Source organism: Grampus griseus (assembly GCF_964374135.1).
Source record: "Grampus griseus genome assembly, chromosome: 4".
In the NCBI taxonomy this organism is placed as follows: Eukaryota; Metazoa; Chordata; class Mammalia; order Artiodactyla; family Delphinidae; genus Grampus; species Grampus griseus.
The window spans coordinates 25,614,215-25,637,346 of NC_138997.1; the positions used below are offsets into that span (position 1 = coordinate 25,614,215).

Sequence of the window (23,132 nt, forward strand, 5' to 3'; positions counted from 1 at the left end):
ATTTCTATTCTTGGTCAAAGGAATCAGTAAGGGGGTGTACTTTTATAGCATTCTGGCGAGTTTAATCTTCTCCACCACATGAACAGCTGAATTTTTACTGTCTGAGTAATATTTTTCTTAATTTATATTTTATTGAGGTAGCATTGGTTTATACATTATATAAGTTGCATGTGTACAACACTATACTTCTACTTCTGTATACTTCACAGCGTGCTCACCACCAAAAATTTAGTTTTCATCTGTCACCATACAGTTGCTCCCCTTCACCCATTTTGCCCTCCCCATTTTCCCCTGTGGTAAAACCACTACTCTGTTCTCTGTATCTATGTGTTGGTTTTTGTTCATTGGTTTGTTCATTTATTTTGTTTTTTACATGTCTGAATAATATTTTGAAGTGCATTTTTTGTTTCGTCCTAAGCCCTTTAGAGCACAACATGCCCTTACAAAAAATGGGGAGATAAAACGTAACAAGAATAGAAAAATAAATAACTTCATAGAGTAAAGCAAAGCAAAATATATTTTTAAAAAGCCAAAAACAGGATTGCAATAAATGGCTCTTATCAGAAGCTAGTTTTGAGGAGTATTTTTTTCATGATTATCATTATGATGATTAGGGTTTATCCCAGATAAATCTGAAAATGTGAGTAGCTCAACGTATTCTCCACCAAACCATTTATCAAAGCAAGTAATCTAATAGCTGGATCATACTTCCTCTGCTTTAGCTCCTGGGCAGAAAAAGTGAGAGCATAAAGGGAAGATAACGCAAAACTACAGAACAAATGCCCAAATATGTGACAAGACAACATCCTGAATAAGCAAAGTATTATCTGAAAGTAGTTAGTTAAGAGTCAACTATAAATATTTCTTGAGCACTGAGTGCATTGAAATTCAACAAGTCCTCTATTTCTGAAGACTTCATCTTGCTTTCTCTTATTATGCATCTATTAGGAACGAGACCTTTCCTTATTTTCTAACTAGAGGACAGACAGCGGTGAAGTGGTATTCTACTGATGTAAAAGAGCCAATAAAATTTCTTTGTGCCAAAGTTACTATTATTTACTATTTATTCTATGGAGGAAATAAACACAAAAACAAATTATTGTTTCATCTAAATGACCTAAGGGGGGGAAAAAAAAAGAGTTCCAGATAGGAGATGCCCAGCAATTCCACTCCTGAGTATATAGACAAAAAAAACCTCCACTAATTCAAAAACATGCTTGCACCCCAATGCTCATATTAGTATTATTTACAATTGCCAAGGTATGGAAACAACCTAAGTGTCCATCAACAGATTAATGGATAGAGAAGATGTGCCATTCACACACACACACACACACACACACACACACACACACACACACACACACACAATGGAATACTACTCAGCCATAAAAATGAATGAAATTCTTAACTTGGGACTAGAGCCCAGTCAAGTTGATACATAAAACTGACCCTTACATCCCCCCTCTAGTTATTTGTTTTTTGTTTTTTGTTTTTTTTGAGGTACACGGGCCTCTCACTGTTGTGGCCTCTCCCGTTGTGGAGCACAGGCTCCAGACACGCAGGCTCAGTGGCCATGGCTCACGGGCCCAGCTGCTCCGCGGCATGTGGGATCCTCCCGGACCGGGGCATGAACCCGTGTCCCCTGCATTGGCAGGCGGACTCTCAACCACTGCGCCACCAGGGAAGCCCTAGTTATTTGTTTTTAATTGACTATTTTGACTAATTATCACAAGAAAAGTATGTAGGAAAAAAAAGTAGAATTAAAGAGAAATTACTATCAAATATTTTCTCAATTAACATTCACACCTGAATTGAGAAACAATAGGAAAACTTACTATCATCAGAAAAGTAAGAGTATAATACTAACTAGCATCTCTGAACACTTGCTCTTGTCCACAAGATACAACACTGAACATTTTTTAAAACATAAACCTATTTCATATTCCTTACAACTGATCAGTACCTACTGTTGAATATTTAAGGTAACTGAAAAAATGGTGATTTATCAAATTGAATAAATCTATCACTATTGTATGCCTCCCTTAAACACTGAAGATATGATACAGCACAAAAATGCATCCAACATTAACATAGTAATGAATAAATAAAAATAAAATTGCCAATTGTCGAATAAACCTTTGCAAAGAAAATGACTTAGCCAATAAGAATGGTACAAAGATCTAAATTGTTTTCAGAAACCAAGGCCTTACCAATAGTCGGATCAGGTGCAACATCACTTCTATTCTCCTTCCATGACAGCAGGTAGTCAAGGCTGGTGAGATCTGCAGATTCTATATTACTATTAATGGTCAGCATCATCTGATGAGCTTTTGCTATTCCATAATGAACTTTTGTCTCATCCATCAGAGGTATGTTCGTTAACTCTGCTGTTGTGTCAAAAGCTTGCTGAAAGTATTCAGAAGCTTTGTTGTAGTATCCCTAAAAATGTAAGAGAAATAATTTTTTCTTAATTTTAATTTACCATTCCACATGTCTGCCCACCTTGGCATGTGCCACACTGATCCTTCAGCAGTTTTAGCAGTTCATCTTCAAGAAGAAAGAGATGGCAAGCAGGGCCTCTATTAGAATCAGTTTCCTTTTAAAAGCTGTGATTACTAACCATGCAATATCTTGAAGTTCATTCACCAAGAAAGGTGTATCTACCAGGTTGAACCGTATGAAACTTAATTTTTTTTTGGATTAAAAATGGTCAAATATTAGCATTCTGCTTCCTAATATAAGGAAGAAAAAAGAAGTTTGGGAAAGAGTGAACTGATTCACTTTGATTTGGATGGAGTTTTCTTACTTGTTGCATTGGATTTACCAAATGAAATCTTTTTAACCAGTTTTTGGTCACAACAAGAGATCATTCTAGCCAACCCATTTAATCAGTGGTGAGTGAAAATGGATGTATATTCCGCTCTTCCGTTATTACTTGTATTTTCCCATGTGCACATGTCATTCTTGGCTAAGAATGTGGAAGACAAGATTTCGAAATAACATGATCTTGACAACAGCACTAGCATAACTCAAAAGATCATTTAAATGTTTATATCTTCTCCAAGTTCCTTGCAACATTTTAACTTGCAAAAACTCAAGGTTTCCTCCCCTTCCCTTCCTTCCTTCTTTCCTTCCTTCTTTCCTTCCTTCCTTCCTTTCTTCCTTCCTTCCTTCCTCCCTCCCTTCTCTCTCTCCCTCTCTCTTCCTTTCTCTTTCTTCTTTCTTTCTTTCTTCTTTCTCATTCTCATCTCTCCTTCTAAAAGCTATTGTCTACAAATAAATAACATTTACCTAACTCTTATGAAGCGTCAGGGACAGTGGTAAATACTTCATATGTATTATGTCATTAGCTTTCATAGGTCACTCTATGAGGAAATATTATTCTTATTTTACAAATAATGAAATTGAGCCTCAGAGAAAAGACTATCTTCTGCCACCTCCCCAAGTCTTCTAAAAATCTTCCTTTAAAAACTCTTCCTCAAAAGGGGATATTATTTTTAGGATTAAGCTATACTTGTAAAAACTCTAGGGAAGAAAAACTTCCTTTCTTCACTGATTTATAACCCTGGGGAGTCCATCCTCTTCCCTTTCCTCCTCTCTCCTTTATTTCTCTCTCTCATATGTACAAAAACATGTATGCACACTCTTGAAGAGAAATGTTTTACTATGAGCTTTCAAGTCATTTTTCTCACAATGTATTATGACGGAACTGGAAATGAAAAAACACCATAGAAACAGCTTTATACCATATGCCAGTACAGGTAAAATGCATACTCAACGACCACACATCTCTGTACAATCATAGAGTCCAAAGAGCAGAAAAACTGATTGAATAAAGAGGCTGCTGGCAAGGTGAGGAGTAGGGCTTATGTGACAGTTATGTTACATACATGAGCAGCACATGTAACACTGCTATATACCCACAGGGACAATTTAGGTGAACCATTCAAATGGCTCACTCCAATTAAATTTTCTAATTTAAACAGACTTCCTCTATATTACATCAAAAACAATTTTTGTTTGTTGAGATGAACAATTCTTTCTCTTATTTTAAAGCATAAAACAGGATTTATATGAGACTAAGATCACTTAATTAAGAAAATATAACAAAGATATTTATATGTCAATGAAATAAATTATATGATTGAGAAATAATATCAATATTGAAGAAAATAAAACTAGTTAAAATTATAGATTGCCCTGTTAGATATCAAAGATATGGGACAAAATAGATGAAAATATATGACTAGACCAAATGTTTCTATTTTTAAAAACAGAGAAGTATAAATATCTAATTATTGTTCCAGCTATAATCCTGAGCTTTAGGCTGTTCATTGCTTTAGATGAGAGTCTCAATTAGGAGAATTAGGGACCATAAATAAATGGACATATATTTGAATTTCCAGAATTATTTTGATATATTATTATTTTGGAACAAACTCATTCATCCAATGAATAACTACTATTTACCAGGCCAATGCCAGGCAGTAGAGATTCAGCAGTGAACAAAGTTCAAGGTCAAGCAGGTGAGCTTGCTGCTAGTGGAAGTAGTCATCTGCCTATAACTTTTATTAGATCTTTTTTAACAAATGCCTTTTCCCCCTGAATACTTCTATTATTATAATAGGTAATTAGGCATTATAATTAGGTAATTAGTCTTCCCTCAAATTGTGCCTAGTGTTCAATCTTGAGACACACACATACCTGTCATAAAACTGGTATCAAGCTAGATTTTTCTAGTTTAAGGCACTCTTAAGAAATACAACATTGGTTCCTCTCAGACGCAAGAATTTTTATACATACCTTTTTAGAACGCGGTTTCATTAATGTGCATTGTATTTCCAGATTTTTCATTCTTAAAGAGTTTACTATCGAAATTTAATCTCTTCTCTAAAGGTTCTGCCCAACTTTCCACAGTTCCTGTTATCAGTGAAGCCCTATGCTGTTATAAAATTCAGAAGATTCTAGTAATGAATCCTGGCAATCTTAAATATGAGTTTGGGAATACAGAAGTGAATTTATGCACTTCATAAGTGCATCTTATTGGAAGAGAAAACTTCATTTAATGTTATAAATATCACTAATAAGCATTAGGTGGACAATTTCAGGTCAAGATCTTGACATCATAGACGTTGAAACAAAACTTGCATTATTACACTATAACATAGAATTTTCATGCATTATTGTGATTCTTATCAGATCCTTCTTAGTGTCTGAATTGTCACTCTGTCCAATGAGCAAGCTCAAAATAAATGGGCATTTTCTCAGTACTGAGGAAGACTCTTTTCTTACACAATTTCCTTACTGTGTTAGTGTTGGAACTACCATTGTTTTAACTATGTGATTATGCTTTGCTCTTATTAGAGAATAAAAGATCTCATGAAGGGTCTATACCTAGTTATTTTCCCTAAAATATTCTCACTAGACCCCTTTACTTTGATGATATATTTTCAGTTAAAAACCAATCACATCAGGAGGGTGAGATGGGTGGCCCATCTTCCATGATTATATAGTAAAAGGTAAACTAATTAGGATGTTTTTAAGATGTATTAACTTAAATTATAATAACACTATAATAATTAGAGAAAACTATATTTTTCCACATACAGTTTTATATGATAATTGTGGTCTTATAACAATATTATTTCTTGGAAATTACTGTTAAGAATACAATTAGAATATGTTGCATGAATAATATGAAGCCAGAAAAGGTACGATAAGGGCAGTTGGTAGAGGTCCTTAAAAGGTAGACTGACAAATATCAGTAATATCAGAGTTGCTTTTAAAAATTCAGTGCAAGTTTTCAAAATGCCAAAATATTGGACAAAAATGAAACAGAAGTTTGGAATTTCAAAAGTGAGAGACTACTACTCTCAACTGGTATAAAATTGGTTACAAATTTATGGATTGATTCAATGAACTCGCATATTTTTGTTCACCAACTCTGTGCCAGGTTCTCTTCTAGAAATTGGAATGAAATTAAAAAACAGGCAGATCTGGTCTCTTTTCTCATTAAGCTTCCATTCTAGACACATTCAACAACAAGAAGAAAAATATCACAAACAAGAAAACTACGAGACAAGTGCAGCATAATTTTGATTGGGTTGAGTCAAGGAAGACCTTTCTGAAGTTGTGGCATTTAGCTGAGCTCTGAATGACAAGAAGCCAGCAATGTGAAGTTCAGATTGGGGAGTGGTCCACGCAAAGCATTCCAGCTAAAGCAAATGTCCTCAGGCAGAAATCAGCTCAGCATGTTTGAAGAACTCCACAAAAGTCCCTTTGGCTCTGGTGGACAGCATAAGGAGAGTAGAAGGCAATAAAGTCAGAGACTGGGAGTGGGGGAGGTAATGCATCTCATATAGATTGTTTCAATTCAGGGTGAGGATTTATATTTATGTTCTCAGAAGACTGGTCAGCAATGGAAGTATTTTAAGCTGAGAAATAACATGATTTTATTTACATTTTAAAAGGATTACTTGGGCTTCTGTGTGGAGACTGGATTGGATGGAGGAGAAATGGGAAAATGGGTTCAGAGCTTATTGCAATAGTACAAGTGAGAAAACATAATGTCATAACCAGATGTGGTGATAGTAGCAGAGATAGAGAGAAGAAGTGGGTGGATTTGAGATGCGTTTTGGTGGCATGAAGGTCAGGGTTTTCTTCTGGATTGGATATGGAGCAGGAGGAGAAAGATGAAGCAAGAATATCCAGATTATTGGCTTGAGCAATCGAGTTGATGGATAATGGTACCATTTATTAAGATGTGGAGGACTGGGGAGAAGTAGGCCAAGGAGGGAGGAATCACATTAAACTTGAGATGTCAATTAGAAGACATCCAGGGAGAGATGCTAGGGAGGCAGCCAGAATCACAAGTCTGGAGTCCCAAGGAGAGATCAGGGTTGGAGATATAAATTTGAGAGTCATCAGTGTATGGATGGTATTTAAACCATGGGCCTGTATAAGGTCAGATAAGGAGAGCTCACAGATTGAGAAAAGAAGGTTGCCTATGAAATGCCTGAATGGTATTCTATCCTGGTTGAACATTAAGTAGGGAGAGAAATAGAATTTAGGGGAAAGCTGATGAGTTGAGTTCAGTTTTTAATAGGTTACATTTGAAGAGGTCTAAGTGAAGATGTCAAATAGGCAGTGAGAATGAGTCTGCAACGGAGGAGAGAGATCTGAGTTTGAGATATTAAGAAGGTTAAGTGCTATTGTGTACCCAATATATGCTAGGAACTCTATTAGGTACCATGTACATGTTTTAAAATTTCTAATCCTCATATAACCAGTCTTCAAGGTATCTTGTTATTGACATTGGAAAGATGAGGAAACAGAGGATCAAAGAATTAACTCGCCCAAGGTCACAGTTAATAAACAGCTGAGTGCAGATTCAAAGTCAGGTGGGCAAAACTTGGTGTAGTTCCTTTGTCCTGCTACAGTTTCCTTCAAGGGAAAGCTTAATAGATAGTGTGTGGTGCAAATAGTTTGTGAAACTGTTTGGGTGTAAAATTGGAACAAAGGCATTTGACACAATTAGGAAACATGCATAAGCAACTGAATAGCAGACATGAAATAACTCTTTGTCAATGCTTTCCTAGGAAATGGCTTTGTAGAACTAGGAGGAAATTCAGGATGTCATCAAGGCTATCATTTTGTCTCAAAATTACAAGGAGAAAAAGATAACTATCACTTAGTTCTAATCCACTTAGCTATACATTTTCAAATTATACTCTTATAGTAATGATATAACAACTCAGAGTGAGCCTGAGAAGTCTAGTTCTCAGGCTTAGTTCTAATCCACTTAGCTATACATGTTCAAATTATACTCTTATAGTAATGATATAACAACTCAGAGTGAGCCTGAGAAGTCATCAGTAGATTTTCTGACTTGAGAAAATACCCACAAAGAATCACAGTAATGCACAAAAACTGAATGTAACGTTAACAAGTTTAGTATCAAATAAAGGTTTCTCTTGAAGTCTATGACATCATAAAACTATTATAGTATTATGTTCTTAATACTATACTATTTATCAGTGACTATTTATTACATTAAGATGTAAGCAACCATGAAGGTATACGAATCAACTTGTATATCTGAAGGCATGCATATTTCAAGAGAGCATGAATACTTGGAATCCTACAAATTTTATACTAGAATAAGGATAAGCTGGTAAAAAAAAATAACTTTTGGTAGTTGACACAGCCTTTGGATATTACTCATGTCTCTAGCTTTAGATATTAAACTCTTCTTCAAGAATTACTAATCAGAGAATAAAATACATATTGTTAAGATACAAACTCTTGGTAAAAAAATATTAAGAAAATGCAAGTATAAAAATATTACCCCTCAGAAATGTTTATTGTTTTTATCTTCCTTATGCTTTCTGTAATTGGGAAAATACAGGCTAATACTTGATGTCCACATTATACTAAAAAACTGAGTTCTGGATATTGTTTCGTGGTAGGGTAAAACAATTTGTGCTTTTTGCACTTCCCTTTTGAAGAAGAAGACCTACAAGAACAAACCCAAAACAATTAAGAAAATGGTCATAGGAACATACATATTGATAATTACCTTAAACATGAATGGATTAAATGCTCCAACCAAAAGACACAGGCTTGCTGAATGGATACAAAAACAAGACCCATACATATGCTGTCTACAAGAGACCCATTTCAGACCTAGGGACACATACAGACTGAAAGTGAGGGGATGGAAAAAGATATTCCATGCAAATGGAAATCAAAAGAAAGCTGGAGTAGCAATACTCATATCAGATAAAATCGATTTTAAAATAAAGAATGTTATAAGAGACAAGGTAGGACACTACATAATGATCAAGGGATCAATCCAAGAAGAAGATATAATGATTATAAATATATATGCACCCAACACAGGAGCACCTCAATACATAAGGCAACTACTAACAGCTATAAAAGAGGAAATCGAGAGTGACACAGTAATAGTGGGGGACTTCAACACCTCACTTACACCAATGGACAGATCATCCAAAATGAAAATAAATAAGGAAACAGGAGCTTTAAATGACACAACAGACCAGATAGATTTAATTGATATTTATAGGACATTCCATCCAAAAAAAACAGATTACATTTTCTTCTCAAGTGAGCATGGAACATTCTCCAGGATAGATCACATCTTGGGTCACAAATCAAGCCTCAGTAAATTTAAGAAAATTGAAATCATATCAAGCATATTTTCTGAACACAATGCTATGAGATTAGAAATGAATTACAGGGAAAAAAACCGTAAAAACACAAATACAAGGAGGCTAAACAATACGTTACTAAATAACCAAGAGATCACTGAAGAAATCAAAGAGGAAATCAAAAAATACCTAGAGACAAATGGCAATGAAAATACATTGATCCAAAACCTATGGGATGCAGCAAAAGCAGTTCTAAGAGGGAAGTTTATAGCTATACAAACCTACCTCAGGAAACAACAAAAATCTCAAATAAACAATCTAACTTTACACCTAAAGGAACTACAGAAAGAAGAACAAACAAAACCAAAAGTTAGCAGAAGGAAAGAAATCATACAGATCAGAGCAGAAATAAATGAAATAGAAACAAAGAAAACAATAGCAAAGATCAATAAAACTAAAAGCTGGATCTTTAAGAAGATAAACAAAATTGATAAACCATTAGCCAGACACATCAAGAAAAAGAGGGAGAAGACTCAAATCAATAAAATTAAAAATGAAAAAGGAGACGTTACAACAGACACCGCAGAGATACAAAGCATCCTAAGAGACTACTACAAGCAACTCTATGCCAACAAAATGGACAAACTGGAAGAAATGGACAAATTCTTAGAAAGGTATAACCTTCCAAGACTGAACCAGGAAGAAATAGAAAATATGAACAGACCAATCACAAGCACTGAAATTGAAACTGTGATTAAAATTCTTCCAACAAACAAAAGTCCAGGACCAGATGGCTTCACAGGTGAATTCTATCAAACATTTAGAGAAGAGCTAATACCCATCCTTCTCAAACCCTTCCAAAAAATTGCAGAGGAAGGAACACTCCCAAACTCATAACTCATTCTATGAGGCCACCATCACCCTGATACCAAAACCAGACAAAGATACTACAAAAACAGAAAATTACAGACCAATATCACTGATGAATATAGATGCAAAAATCCTCAACAAAATACTAGCAAACAGAACCCAACAACATATTAAAAGGAACATACACCAAGATTAGGTGGGATTTATCCCAGGGATGCACAGATTCTTCAATATATGCAAATCAATCAATGTGATACACCACATTAACGAATTGAAGAATAAAAACCATATGATCATCTCAATAGATGCAGAAAAAGCTTTTGACAAAATTCAACACTGATTTATGATAAAAACTCTCCAGAAAGTTGGCATAGAGGGAACCTCCCTCAACATAATAAAGGTCATATACGACAAACCCACAGCAAACATCATTTTCAATGGTGAAAAACTGAAAGCATTTCCTCTAAGATCAGGAACAAGACAAGGATATCCACTCTCACCATTATTATTCAACATAGTTTTGGAAGTCCTAGCCACAGCAATCAGAGAAGAAAAAGAAATAAAAGGAATACAAACTGGAAAAGAAGAAGTAAAACTGTCACTGTTTGCAGATGACATGCTACTGTACATAGAGAATCCTAAAGATGCCATCAGAAAACTACTAGACCTAATCAATGAGTTTGGTAAAGTTGCAAGATACAAAATTAATGCCCAGAAATCTTTTGCATTCCTATACACTAATGATGAAAAATCTGAAAGAGAAATTAAGGAACCACTCCCATTTACCACTGCAACCAAAAGTATAAAATACCTAGGAATAAACCTACCTAGGGAGACAAAAGACCTGTATGCAGAAAAGTATAAGAAAGAAATTAAAGATGATACCAACAGATGGAGAGATATACCTTGTTCTTGGATTGGAGGAATCAATATTGTAAAAATAACTATACTACCCAAAGCAATCTACAGATACAATGCAATCCCTATCAAATTAAAAATGGCATTTTTTACAGAACTAGAACAAAAAATCTTAAAATATGTATGGAGACACAAAAGAATCCGAATAGCCAAAGCAGTCTTGAGGGAAAAGAACAGAGCTGGAGGAATCAGACTCCCTGACTTCAGACTATACTACAAAGCTACAGTAATCAAGACAATATGGTACTGGCACAAAAACAGAAACATAGATCAGTGGAACAAGATAGAAAGCCTAGAGATAAACCCACGGACCTATGGTCAACTAATCTATGACAAAGGAGGCAAGGATATACAATGGAGAAAAGAAAATCTCTTCAATAAGTGGTGCTGGGAAAACTAGACAGCTACATGTAAAAGAATGAAATTAGAACACTCCCTAACACCATAAACAAAAATAAACTTAAAATGGATTTGAGACCTAAATGTAAGACCAGACTCTATAAAACTCTTAGAGGAAAACATAGGAAGAATACTCTTTGACATAAATCACAGCAAGATCTTTTTTGATCCACCTGCTAGAGTAATGGAAATAAAAACAAAAATAAACAAATGGGACCTAATGAAACTTCAAAGCTTTTTCATAGCAGAGGAAACCATAAACAAGACAAAAAGGCAACCCTCAGAATGGGAGAAAATATTTGCAAACAAATCAACGGACAAACGATTAATCTCTAAAATATATAAACAGCTCATGCAGCTCAATATTAAAGAAACAAACAAGCCAATCCAAAAATGGGCAGAAGACCTAAATAGACATTTCTCCAAAGAAGATATACAGATGGCCAAGAAGCACATGAAAAGCTGCTCAACATCACTAATTATTAGAGGAATGCAAATCAAAACTACAATGAGGTATCACCTCACACCAGTTAGAACGGGCATCATCAAAAAATCTACAAACAACAAATGCTGGAGCGGGTGTGGAGAAAAGGGAACCCTCTTGCACTGTTGGTGGGAATGTAAATTGATACAGCCACTATAGAGAACAGTATGGAGGTTCCTTAAAAAACTAAAAATAGAATTACCATATGATCCAGCAATCCCACTACTAGGCATATACCCAGAGAAAACCATAATTCAAAAAGACACATGCACTCCAATGTTCATTGCAGCACTATTTACAATAGCCAGGTCATGGAAGCAACCTAAGTGCCCATCGACAGACAAACAGATAAAGAAGATGTGGTACATACATAAAATGGAATATTACTCAGCCATAAAAAGGAACGAAACTGAGTCATTTGTTGAGACATAGATGGATCTAGAGACAGAGTGAAGTAAGTCAGAAAGAGAACAACAAATATCATATATTAACGCATGTATGTGGAACCTAGAAAAATGGTACAGATGAACCGGTTTGCAGGGCAGAAGCTGAGACACAGATGTAGAGAACAAACGTATGAACACCAAGAGGGGAAAGCCGTGGGGGTCTGGGGATGGTGGGGTGCTGAATTGGGCGATTGGGATTGACATGTATACACTGATGTGTATAAAATTGATGACTAATAAGAATCTGCTGTATAAAAAAATAAAATAAACATTAAAAAAAGCCTAAATAATTCTGAAATAATCAAAATCAATTATATGGCAAATAAAGGATTATAGTCGTTCAGGGTATGGGTTTGAATACCACTGCCGCCTGGAAGCTTGGAGACCTGGCGTAGGTTACTCAAACCCTCTGAGCCTCGGGAAAAGGGGAATTGTGTGGTATCACATAAGGATATGGAGATTAAGAATGGCTGTACCGCTTTATATAGATGGCACTTGCTTCCCCTGCCAAGTACTGTTCTAAGTGCCTTCCATATATTAAGTCAACATTCACAGCAACCCTATGAGGTGAGAAAATTGAAGTGTTCAGAAGGTAAGTAGCTTGTCTCAGGTCACAGATCTTATTAGGGAAAAAACTGGGCTTTTACTCCAGTATGGTCTCAGAGTTAGTACTTTTCATTACTATATACAGTCTCTCAAAAAGATTCAGACAAGGGGTATCAACACAGCGTGAGAATGTCACTACCCTCAAAAATGATAGATCCTACTCGTGATCAAAACTGCAATTATAACTGGAGAAACAAGCCTTTTTCATACTGCTTCTAAAGGAGAATCTGCATAATAAAAGATAAAGTCAGGAGAAAATAAACCAGAAGTCCATTATGATGAATGCATTTCACGAGTAATAGCCCCTGAATGAGATACTTTTAGACTTTTTCCTCTTCTTTCCCTTTTTTTTCACATAGCCAACCTGTTGCTAGATTTCCATATTTCCTTCAGAATTACTCTTGGGATTGTCTGTTCTTCACTTGAGGGACTTAATGGAGGCATCGCAGCTGGATTAATAAAACAAGAATTTGTAGCAAGAGAGGTGAATGTTAGTGCCAGCAGATAAGAACCAACTGTTATAACAAAGTTTCTTTGAATTGACATATTTTAATTGCTCTTCAAATCCCAAATCACTTGACTCTGACTTGGATGTGAAGATAGGAATCAGCGTTAGCAGATTGTGGTGACTGGGTTAAGGTGGCGATCAGGTCCTGGAAGAGGAAGAAGTAAGAGGCATTTCTCTTCCCTTGTGCATTGACTAAGTCCTGCAGTCCTGGGGCCATTCTGTACAACATGCTATGCGAAGGTGAGGATCAAATAAAAACAGAAGTTTAAAATTCTGCAAATTTCTCCCGTATAAGCAAGAAACACATTATACTCACTTTTTCGTTGTAGATGTCTCCAAGCATTGTACTTGCTCTCACAAAATCTAGGCTTTGAAAATTTTTTCTTGCAATTTTCACAACTTTTTTCAAGTATTTCACTGCTTCTGCCATTTGTCCTTGGCTAGAAAAAATAAAATAAGAAACTACTGGAGTGTCATCTCATTTAATATCACAGTAAAGAGAAGATTGTTTTGTGTCTTTGCTTTAGAAAGTGTAAGACAGTTATCAGGATAATGAAATGTAAAGTGTATATTTTAAAAATATGTGGCTCGTCTTTGACGGAGTATACAGTGAGTTAGAACTTAAGCCTTTAAACTCTTATGCATTGCTGGTAAGATTGTAAAATAGTGCAGCTGCTTGGAAAAACAACTTGTCAGTTCTTCAAAAAGTATAATATACAGTTACCATATGACCCAAGAATTCCACTCCTATGTATATACCCAAGAGAAATGAAAACACAAACACTTGGACATGAATGTTCATATCAATGCTATAATAATAGCTAAGAAGTGGAAACAACCCAAATGTCTATCAATTGACTGGGAAGCAAAATGTGCCGTATTCGTACAGTGGAACATTATTCAGCCACAAAAAGGAATGCAGTAGTGATACATACTATGACATGGATAAACCTTGAAAATATGTGAAGTGAAAGACGCCAGTTACACAAAAAAACCCACATATTGTATGATTCCATCTACATGAAATGTCCAGAACAGGCGAATCTATAGAAACAGGAAGTAGGTTAGTAGTTACTAGAGGCCATGGGGGTGTGCGTGGGGAATTTGGGAGTGGCTGCTAATGGGTGTGGGTTTCTTTTTGAAGTGAAGAAAATTATCTGAAATTAAATAGTGGCGATGGCTGCACAACTCTGTGAACATACTAAGAACTACTGAATTGTAGACTTTAAAAGGAGAAATGTATGGTATATGGATTATATCTCAGTAAAGCTGTTATTTTTTTTTGAAAAAATAGAACCTCTAAAAAGGTTGAAAATTTCCACATTCCTTTGCAAATGATACCAGTTCTTTGAGGGGAGTCATATGCGATTCATATAATACCTTCTGGAGGTATTAGAACAAATATGATGAAAATAGAGGATTCTGAAATCTCCTAACCAGGATTCAAGGAAGGAAAGATAAAGCCTGAAGATGGAAGGAGCCTGGCTCCTCGCACAAGAATCTGGCAAACGGCAAGAATTTACATAAACAAGAAATAAGACTTTATTGTCATACGTCACTGAGATTTTGGCGACTGTTAGCACAGCTCAAATAACCCAGAATGACTAAAACAAGTTTGGCTATTTTTTTTTTCTTTCATAAAGAATAGAGGGGTCAGTCAGATCATTATACTGTACATCATTATACTGTAAAATTAGTGCTGTATGTTAATAACATCTCAATAAAACTGGAAGAAAAAATAATAAAGTACTTGTATCTAGAATATTGAACAAACAAATAAATAATACGTGGGGAGTATCGGCCAAAAAAAAATAAGAGAGGCACACCATTTTAAAGATTTCAATGAATTATATTCAGAAACTTCTATTATTTGAATTTTGCTCTCATTTTACAAATCTGAGTCCGAAATACTCATTAGTTCCTCATGATCTGAATGCTACCCCAAAGATACACAAATCTTAGTTTCATGTGAGTAAGAGCTAAACAGTAAAATAAGAAGTGGAAAGAGTCTAAAAATTTCTCTAAAGGAGCTAATTATTTGAAAGCCAGTCTAAAGAGACGGGCTCTTTTCTTCTAGGAGCCAGTTGTAGTGATGTCCTATGTGAAGAACACTTGGGGGCCTACAAGATTAAGAACCAAGGTGAAAAATCCTTGAGCAACCAAAGAGACAAACAGTAATTTTTGAAAACAGCTCCATCCAAGGTATCATAAGCTGTGACTGCCTTTTGCAGAGGTAGTTGAAGCCAAAGTCCTGCTCAAGGGACATTTGACTGCTGATTCAAGGACTGTTGATTCTGAGCCACAAAGAATTAAAACGTTACGGACAAAGCAAGAAGCGATTTCAAAATAATGGCTCCAAATTAAGCATGCTGAAGAAATTCAATATCTGTTGAATGTCTGGCTTTTTTGTTTTTTTTTTGGTCAATCCCTAAAAAAGAATGGTGAATCTAAGATGATATGCAATTCCACTATTAAATCATGTCAGAACTTTTGAAATTGTTTTATTAAAGTGACAAAATCCAGAATTTAGAGATTTTAAAATAACAAAAACCCCTGTAATTGTGTTCTTCAATGGAGCATAATAAAGGGAAAACTCTTACTCCTGAACATGTCTGAATCCCTAGAACTACCTCCCTCTCTTTGCTTTCATAGGTCAGCAGTTCCCAGTGAGCATCTGTGCCACGACCCTTAATAAATCACAAGATGAAATTCTGAAAGGAAGAGGTTGTTTTACAATTAAGCTGATTCTTGCATGGGCATTTCTTTATGTTCATAGGGCAAGGATTTACTCATAGGAGCTCCAGATAGGATGGTGTCAAATATGGCATATGGAGAAGTTTGCTATAAATTTTTAAATTATTGCAACTATAGAAAAATTTAGCAACTCTAATACATACTTCACGGATTCTAAAACACCTACTTTCCCATATTTTAACATTTCTGAAATCAGGATCCCTTAGAACAGGTGGCATCTTATAATCTCTGTCAGACAGAGAGCAGTCAAGTCATAGCTGTTGCTGGATTTGTCCATGTTTCTGGTTATGACTTGCAATCGCAATGCCTTGATCTTTCTGTCAACAACTATTAAAGGGTAATTTCAGAGAGAAATATGAGGACTGGTTGTTTTCTAAAAACCTTTCACTGAAATTCTGGAAGATAAGAAAGTACTGGCTTCAAGATTGGCAGACTGAGTGTCCATGACTTGGAAGAAATACTGGAGGGGGTATTGGGGAACTATTTTAAGAAAGGCTACATAGCACCAACGTTCTTGATGACACAAAAGATAATATGGATGAGGAAAAAAAGATAGAGTCAATTCTGAGTTTAAAAGTGATTCAGAAAAATTGGACTTTGAATGGAAAGATGTTTGAGGAGTATAATAAACTTACTTTGTCTATATTTTCTTTTTACATGAATTCTCAAGAGTCGTAAAAAATACCTATGTGTGAGTCTAAAATAGCTCTTTTATTAAGTATAAGATCAAAATTCTAAACAATAGGAAAATATTATGTCACAGTTTAGTTAGAATATTTTTCTTCCTTGGGTATGTAGGGTGTGTAGTCCAATAAAAAAAAGTTAGATTCGGTGAATGTGAAAATAGAGCTACTCGTTCAGTATAATGGATTAGGTTAGTTCATTGGTTAGTAAATTTTTGATTAAAATTTGCTAGGAAGTTTAAAATTCACATTAAATTTATGTGTATACATGATATGACTAGGACATATGAGATTGAACAACTCTAAAACTGGTCTAATTACTTTATAGTTCTAATAAATTTCTATCTGTACTGACTCAATTTAATTTTATGCAAAAATTAACTTACCTAATTTTTTGTTTGTGTTTATGTCATATGTGTATAGCCATAAAGCAATCAAATAGTCAACACTGTTCTGTTTGTATGCTGGGCATCAAAATATTAACAGTTCTAACCTTACACACTTATTTGTGAAATGGCCCTCATTTTCCTGGTTGCAGTTAAAATAGGAAAAGTTAACATTCATCCAAATCTCTGAGCAACTAGAACGCACCACAGAATCATTTTTTCCAAGAATATCTATAATCAATAATCAATGAGCATTACCATATGCAATAAATAGTTGGAAAAGCACTAAGAAGTAAGATAAAAGGTAATATTTGGTTTTTAGTGGTAAGAACTTGAGATTTGTCACACCAGAAATGGTCAGTATACGGAATAAATAAGTTCAGGCAAAAACATTTTCATACATTTAGAATTTTCATAAAATAATCCCATGAATGGGGTGCATATGTTAGCATCACTATTGGGAAAATTAAATTTGTTTGGCTGTTTTACGAAATCAAATAAAATGAGTTGGAAAATTATGCTTATAACCAAGGAAGAATTATCTAAGATTAGAACTCATATTTAACTTGGAAAAAATGTCAAACTGCCGTGAAACACTGACTGAAATGAAATATTTTGTCTAAGTGCTATTATTCTATAACCTGTATGGAAATAAACACAGCAGCTCTGAGGAAAAACTGCATATCATTAGTCCACAGACTTTGATCTATACTAAGCACTTAATAAAATTAGGCTTTAAATGTCAAAAAAAGAGGGGTGAATTGTATGGTTATTTAAAAGGATAAAACCTTTAAAAAGTTTCTATCCCCAGAGCTGGGTCTCTGGCAAGGACAGAGAAAGGGCATAGGCAGCCTTGTGACGAAGCGGACCGTGGAACAAACGTGCCGTGACAAAGGCACACGCGTGACGCTGGGACTGATTCACGGACAGGAAGCCTGTTCCAACGGCGAGAGGCGAGGGGCAGCTTCCTGCAGGAGCTGGGGAGGAGAGCAGAGGCCATGGGGGAGGTCTCCTTGGAGATGTGATGCTTCTGCCCTCTCCAGGGGACTGGAATGTTCCACCTGACTGTTCCACAAAGGAATGGAAGTGAAAACAGGCAGCAGGTGCCTTTTGCCTATTAAACTAACATTAAAATGTATTTAGTGGAAATACCTAGTGCTGGCAACAGTGTAATGAAATTGGCATTCTTGTATATCTCTGGAAGCATCTGGTAAACCAGCAAATGGGAATAATAATAATAATAAATAATAATAATGAATTGGAAAGTATCAGTTAACACACCTGAGGAGCTATTATAAATTTTTGTATCATTGGGCTCTGCGATCAGACATGTGGAAATCTGTCCTAATGGATGTTGTTTTAAATAGAAGGGGAATGATATTCACCACTGCATTAGTCTGCAAACAAGTGGAATCAAAATAGGTGTCAAAGAATGGTTATGTAAACTGATTCTAACAACGCAGTGGTTAGTGGCCTAAAATATTTTTTTCTGAAGAAATTCATCCACCTGCAAATAAAAATCTTAAGATATGTTCAGTTAAAAATCATGACTCAAATTTTACTACGTATGTTTGCAAATATCTAATAAATAATAAACACTGGGGAAAAATACTGGAAGGAATTACAACAAAATAACAGTGCTGTCATTAAGATGAAAAAAAAAACGTTTATAAAAGCTGAAGGGTAGTTTGTCCTTGCAAGTGTCCCTCAGTGGTGAAATCTCAGGTATCACTAAAATCACCTATACAAGTGGCAAAATGCTTAGAGAGACATACAGGTTCTAGCAGAGTGCTTGGCATGTATTAGGCCTTCATATATTTCTGAATAAAGAAACAGTCGAAAATTTGAGAAGGGAAACACTTACGTAGTACACAAAAAAGTTAAGCTTCCAGGTAAGTCATTGGAGAACCTGTCATTGGATATTTGGAGACCATAACTGTAAACTCCTGTATCCTGGATATTTCAGTAACATCAAGAACATCTTTTTAGGGCTCCCCTGGTGGCGCAGTGGTTGGGAGTCCGCCTGCCGATGCAGGGGACACGGGTTCGTGCCCCAGTCTGGGAGGGTCCCACATGCCGTGGAGCGGCTGGGCCCATGGGCCATGGCCGTTGAGTCTGCGCGTCTGGAGCCTGTGCTCTGCAGCAGGAGAGGCCACAGCAGTGAGAGGCCCGCGTACCGCAAAAAAAAAAAGAACATCTTTTTATTTCGGGAACATCTTTGAGAGACTATCAAACACCCTAGAATGTTCTCATGACTGGGGAATATGGATCCTGCCACTAAACAGTTTCACTGTTTGGAGAGATTAATTTATACATTCATATGCGGGATTAACTGTGATAAGTACTATGAACTGTCTGTAGTGCTTTGAAACCTGGAGCACATTCATTTGAATATCTTTGCAAGAGCAGGTCTAGTGTTTGTGGGGTAAATTTGGTCTTAAAAGGGAGCCAAAAGGATATGGGGCCAAATCTAGTGAATACAATGGGGATCTCAAAGCATCAATAGAAATTTGAAAAATTGTAATATGCATTGTGGGAGATATCTTTGAACGGCATAAAAGGTTTAGTGTGCTTACAGAGTCACAGGCTGTTTGCTCCACTCCATCTTTCTTCCTCTTCCACCCTTACCCAGGCCTTCAGCACAGGTTGGGGGTCACTGCTGTTAACCATCCATCTTTCTCCAAATGTTTCTCCCTGTCTAGTGCCTAGCACTCCCAGCCAGTCTCTTATTCTCTCATTTTTCCTATATCTCTCATTTTCTCAGTATCTTACTGACACTGAGGTCTCTGTTTACCCAAAGTTGGCTGTTTGCAGGGTTCTGTCCAAGACCTTTCTCTCCCCTCCATTAAATGCTTCTATGGGCAGTTTCATATAATGCTACAGTATGTTCTAATTCCTATATGCACATGCCTGGCACATCTATATTTCTAGCCCTGATTTCCCCCTGTACTTCACATCCATATTTCCAATTGTCCAGACATACAAGGCATGCAAAGGAAGACAGTTCCCTCCAAGTGATGTCATCTAATGATGAGAATGATGGCATTCTGGGAATCAATCATCAGGAAACCTTTTTATAGTGTAGCGGTATAAAGTATTCACAAGTAATTTAATGTATTTTGTTCTAAAAATGGGTTTACCCAGAGAGATTATTTTCTGTGTTTTCTAAACGTGTCTCTAGATCCTTTTGGCTGTTTTCAAAGATCAAGCCCACCTCTCAATCAGTGATGTGTGGATATAGGAGCTATTCAAAAGGATATGCGACAGCTCAGAAAGTATTTCAAAAGAGTTTGATTTTAAGCAGGTAGTGGCAGGATTAGAGGTATAACGTTGCATAACCTCCCAAGATTTGATGAGAACAACATTTATTTTCATAGATAAGCTGTGGTATGTTTGTGAAAATAAATTAAATTGCTTTAAAATCACTATGTGTGCTATGGTGGATATTAGAAAGATGTAAGCTTGAATCCCAGTTTGGCCTCTTAGACGAATAAGTTTGATGACATCTGCACTCTTTCTCAGCTTGTTTCCTCATTTTTTTGTTTGTTTGTTTCCTCATTTTAAAAATGGCCATAAGTTACTGTGAAATGAAAAACTACATATATGTAAAACCTGGCACATAGTAACAATTCAATAAATGACAGCTAGTTATTACTATTACCTCTCAGTGAAATAAAAAGCTATCATATCCATAGCTCTCTACTTGGTATTATCTGCCACCAGCTGATAGAAAAGTCAATTTAGCTAAGCATTACTGTTTGAAAGTCTTCCATTATGCAACGAATTAAACACACATTCTGCAAGACAGGCACATAAAGCCTTGATGTCTATTTTCTAGGGGGCACAGTCAAAGAACTAACACTTTTTGTTTACTTGAGTATCAGGTACTGTCAATGCATTCTTTTTTCCTTTCTTATTGGTAAAAGAATGCTCCACATATCAGAAATGGAATGGAATTTTATATTCCCAAAGTTGTGAATACTGCTTGCGTGTTTTTTTGTTTTGTTTTGTTTTGTTTTGTTTTTTGTGGTACGCGGGCCTCTCACTGCTGTGGCCTCTCCCGTTGCGGACCACAGGCTCCAGACGCGCAGGCTCAGCGGCCATGGCTCCCGGGCCCAGCCGCTCCACGGCATGTCGGATCATCCCGGACCGGGGCACGAACCCATGTCCCCTGCATCGGCAGGCGGACTCTCAACCACTGCGCCACCAGGGAAGCCCGAATACTGCTTTTTATGATTCCGTTCTCACCTTTTCATAACAACATTATGAATAATCTTCTTCCACACTTCGGCACAGTTCAATTCTCCAGAAAAATTATGAATTGTTTGAGGAATATTTCAAATGCAGACATGGAGTAAAATATCATGAGAGGTGCACTCATTAATTTAAAATTTATTTTGTGGAACTAAAATGGTATTGAGAGAGCTCGAGAGTATAAAAAATTAGTAAATAAAATAGTTATTTTACTTAGGATTTTAAGCAAACTTGCGGATTTCTAGGACTAAATTTATCATATTAGTGTTAACTCTCAAAGATCTTTCTTGTACTGTAATATTCAAGAAAAAATTGATGAAATAAGAAAAAAGTAGAGACTTTGCATAGCATTTTAAAACTGTAGGGGAAGATTACTATTTTTATTCAGTAAAAATGGATTCACTGAAGCTTATTTATGTTCATGTTTCTAAAAGCTGATCTATTTTTTTTAACATCTTATTTAAATTTTTTTTAACATCTTTATTGGAGTATAATTGTTTTACAATGTTGTGTTAGTTTCTGCTGTATAACAAAGTGAATCAGCTATATGTATCCATATATCCCCATATCCCCTGCCTCTTGTGTCTCCCTCCCACCCTCCCTATCCCACCCCTCTAGGTCGTCACAAAGCACCGAGCTGATCTCCCTGTGCGATGCAGCTGCATCCCACTAGCTATCTATTTTGCCTTTGGTAGTGTATATATGTCGATGTCACTCTCACTTCGTCCCAGCTTACCCTTCCCTCTCCCCATGTCCTCAAGTCCATTCTCTACATCTGCGTCTTTATTCCTGTCCTGCCCCTAGGTTCATCGGAACCATGTTGGATTTTTTTTAGATTCCATATATACGTGTTATAAAAGCTGATCTATTTTTGATGGAAGAACATTTTGGATTAGGTTTGGTTGGCTGAGGATTGTTAAATCACAACATACACAAACAAAAAAACGAGTTCAGTGAACAAGAAACGCAACAGCATAAATAAATAAATAACTATCACTGGGTGAGTCAAGTTGTTTTTCTCACAAAGGAGCAACAGATCTCCAAAACATCCAGAATTATCTGGAACTTGTTCTAACAAATAATGCTAGAGAAAAAGGCTTCCTATTATAACTTATATGCCCCACTCAGTGAATGTACAGTGCTGTAGCCAGGAAAGTTGTTAATATAGCATCTGAAATATAAACATTATATGCTGCTTAAAGGATTTCCAAATTTAAAAGTTAGCAATAGATTTAGAAACCAGTCGTTCTTTGGAAGGGGAGGAATCAAATATTTTCTTACAGAAAAGCTACAGATTATTTGTATAAGTTAAAGGACAAGGTTAAAATGTTAGACGAATATTAATTCCAGTTTTCTATATGCAGTGCACAGGTGCAACTTGAACAGCATATTATATGGTATAATCATTAAATTCATTCAACCAGACCTTAGAGAGTTAAAAACATATATTCTGAGGAACAGGACTCCTCGGTCCAAAGAATGAGAATGAAACAGTGCAGAATATTTGTGTATCAAGGTGATTCCAGTTTCCAACTGGGAAAACAGGACTGTTAACACCCACATCCCCTGACAACTGTCCAATTATGTATATCACACTTGGCCTACTGTTTGCAGTAGAAGTAATCAATAAAGGATGTGGTTGAGTGAA

At 36.0% G+C, this 23,132-nt stretch overlaps 1 protein-coding gene across 1 annotated transcript in view; it reads right to left on the minus strand.

The window, feature by feature from the left end:
• The window catches only part of TTC29 (tetratricopeptide repeat domain 29), a gene marked incomplete at both ends in the record, with an annotated part of 250,762 nt that overhangs the window by 94,621 nt on the left and 133,009 nt on the right, over window positions 1–23,132 (minus strand). Inside the window, 2 exons of the mRNA XM_082653305.1 lie at window positions 2,214–2,442; window positions 13,724–13,847. Of these exons, the coding sequence (XP_082509431.1) occupies window positions 2,214–2,442; window positions 13,724–13,847 (353 nt within the window). The remainder of the gene's footprint in view (window positions 1–2,213; window positions 2,443–13,723; window positions 13,848–23,132) is intronic.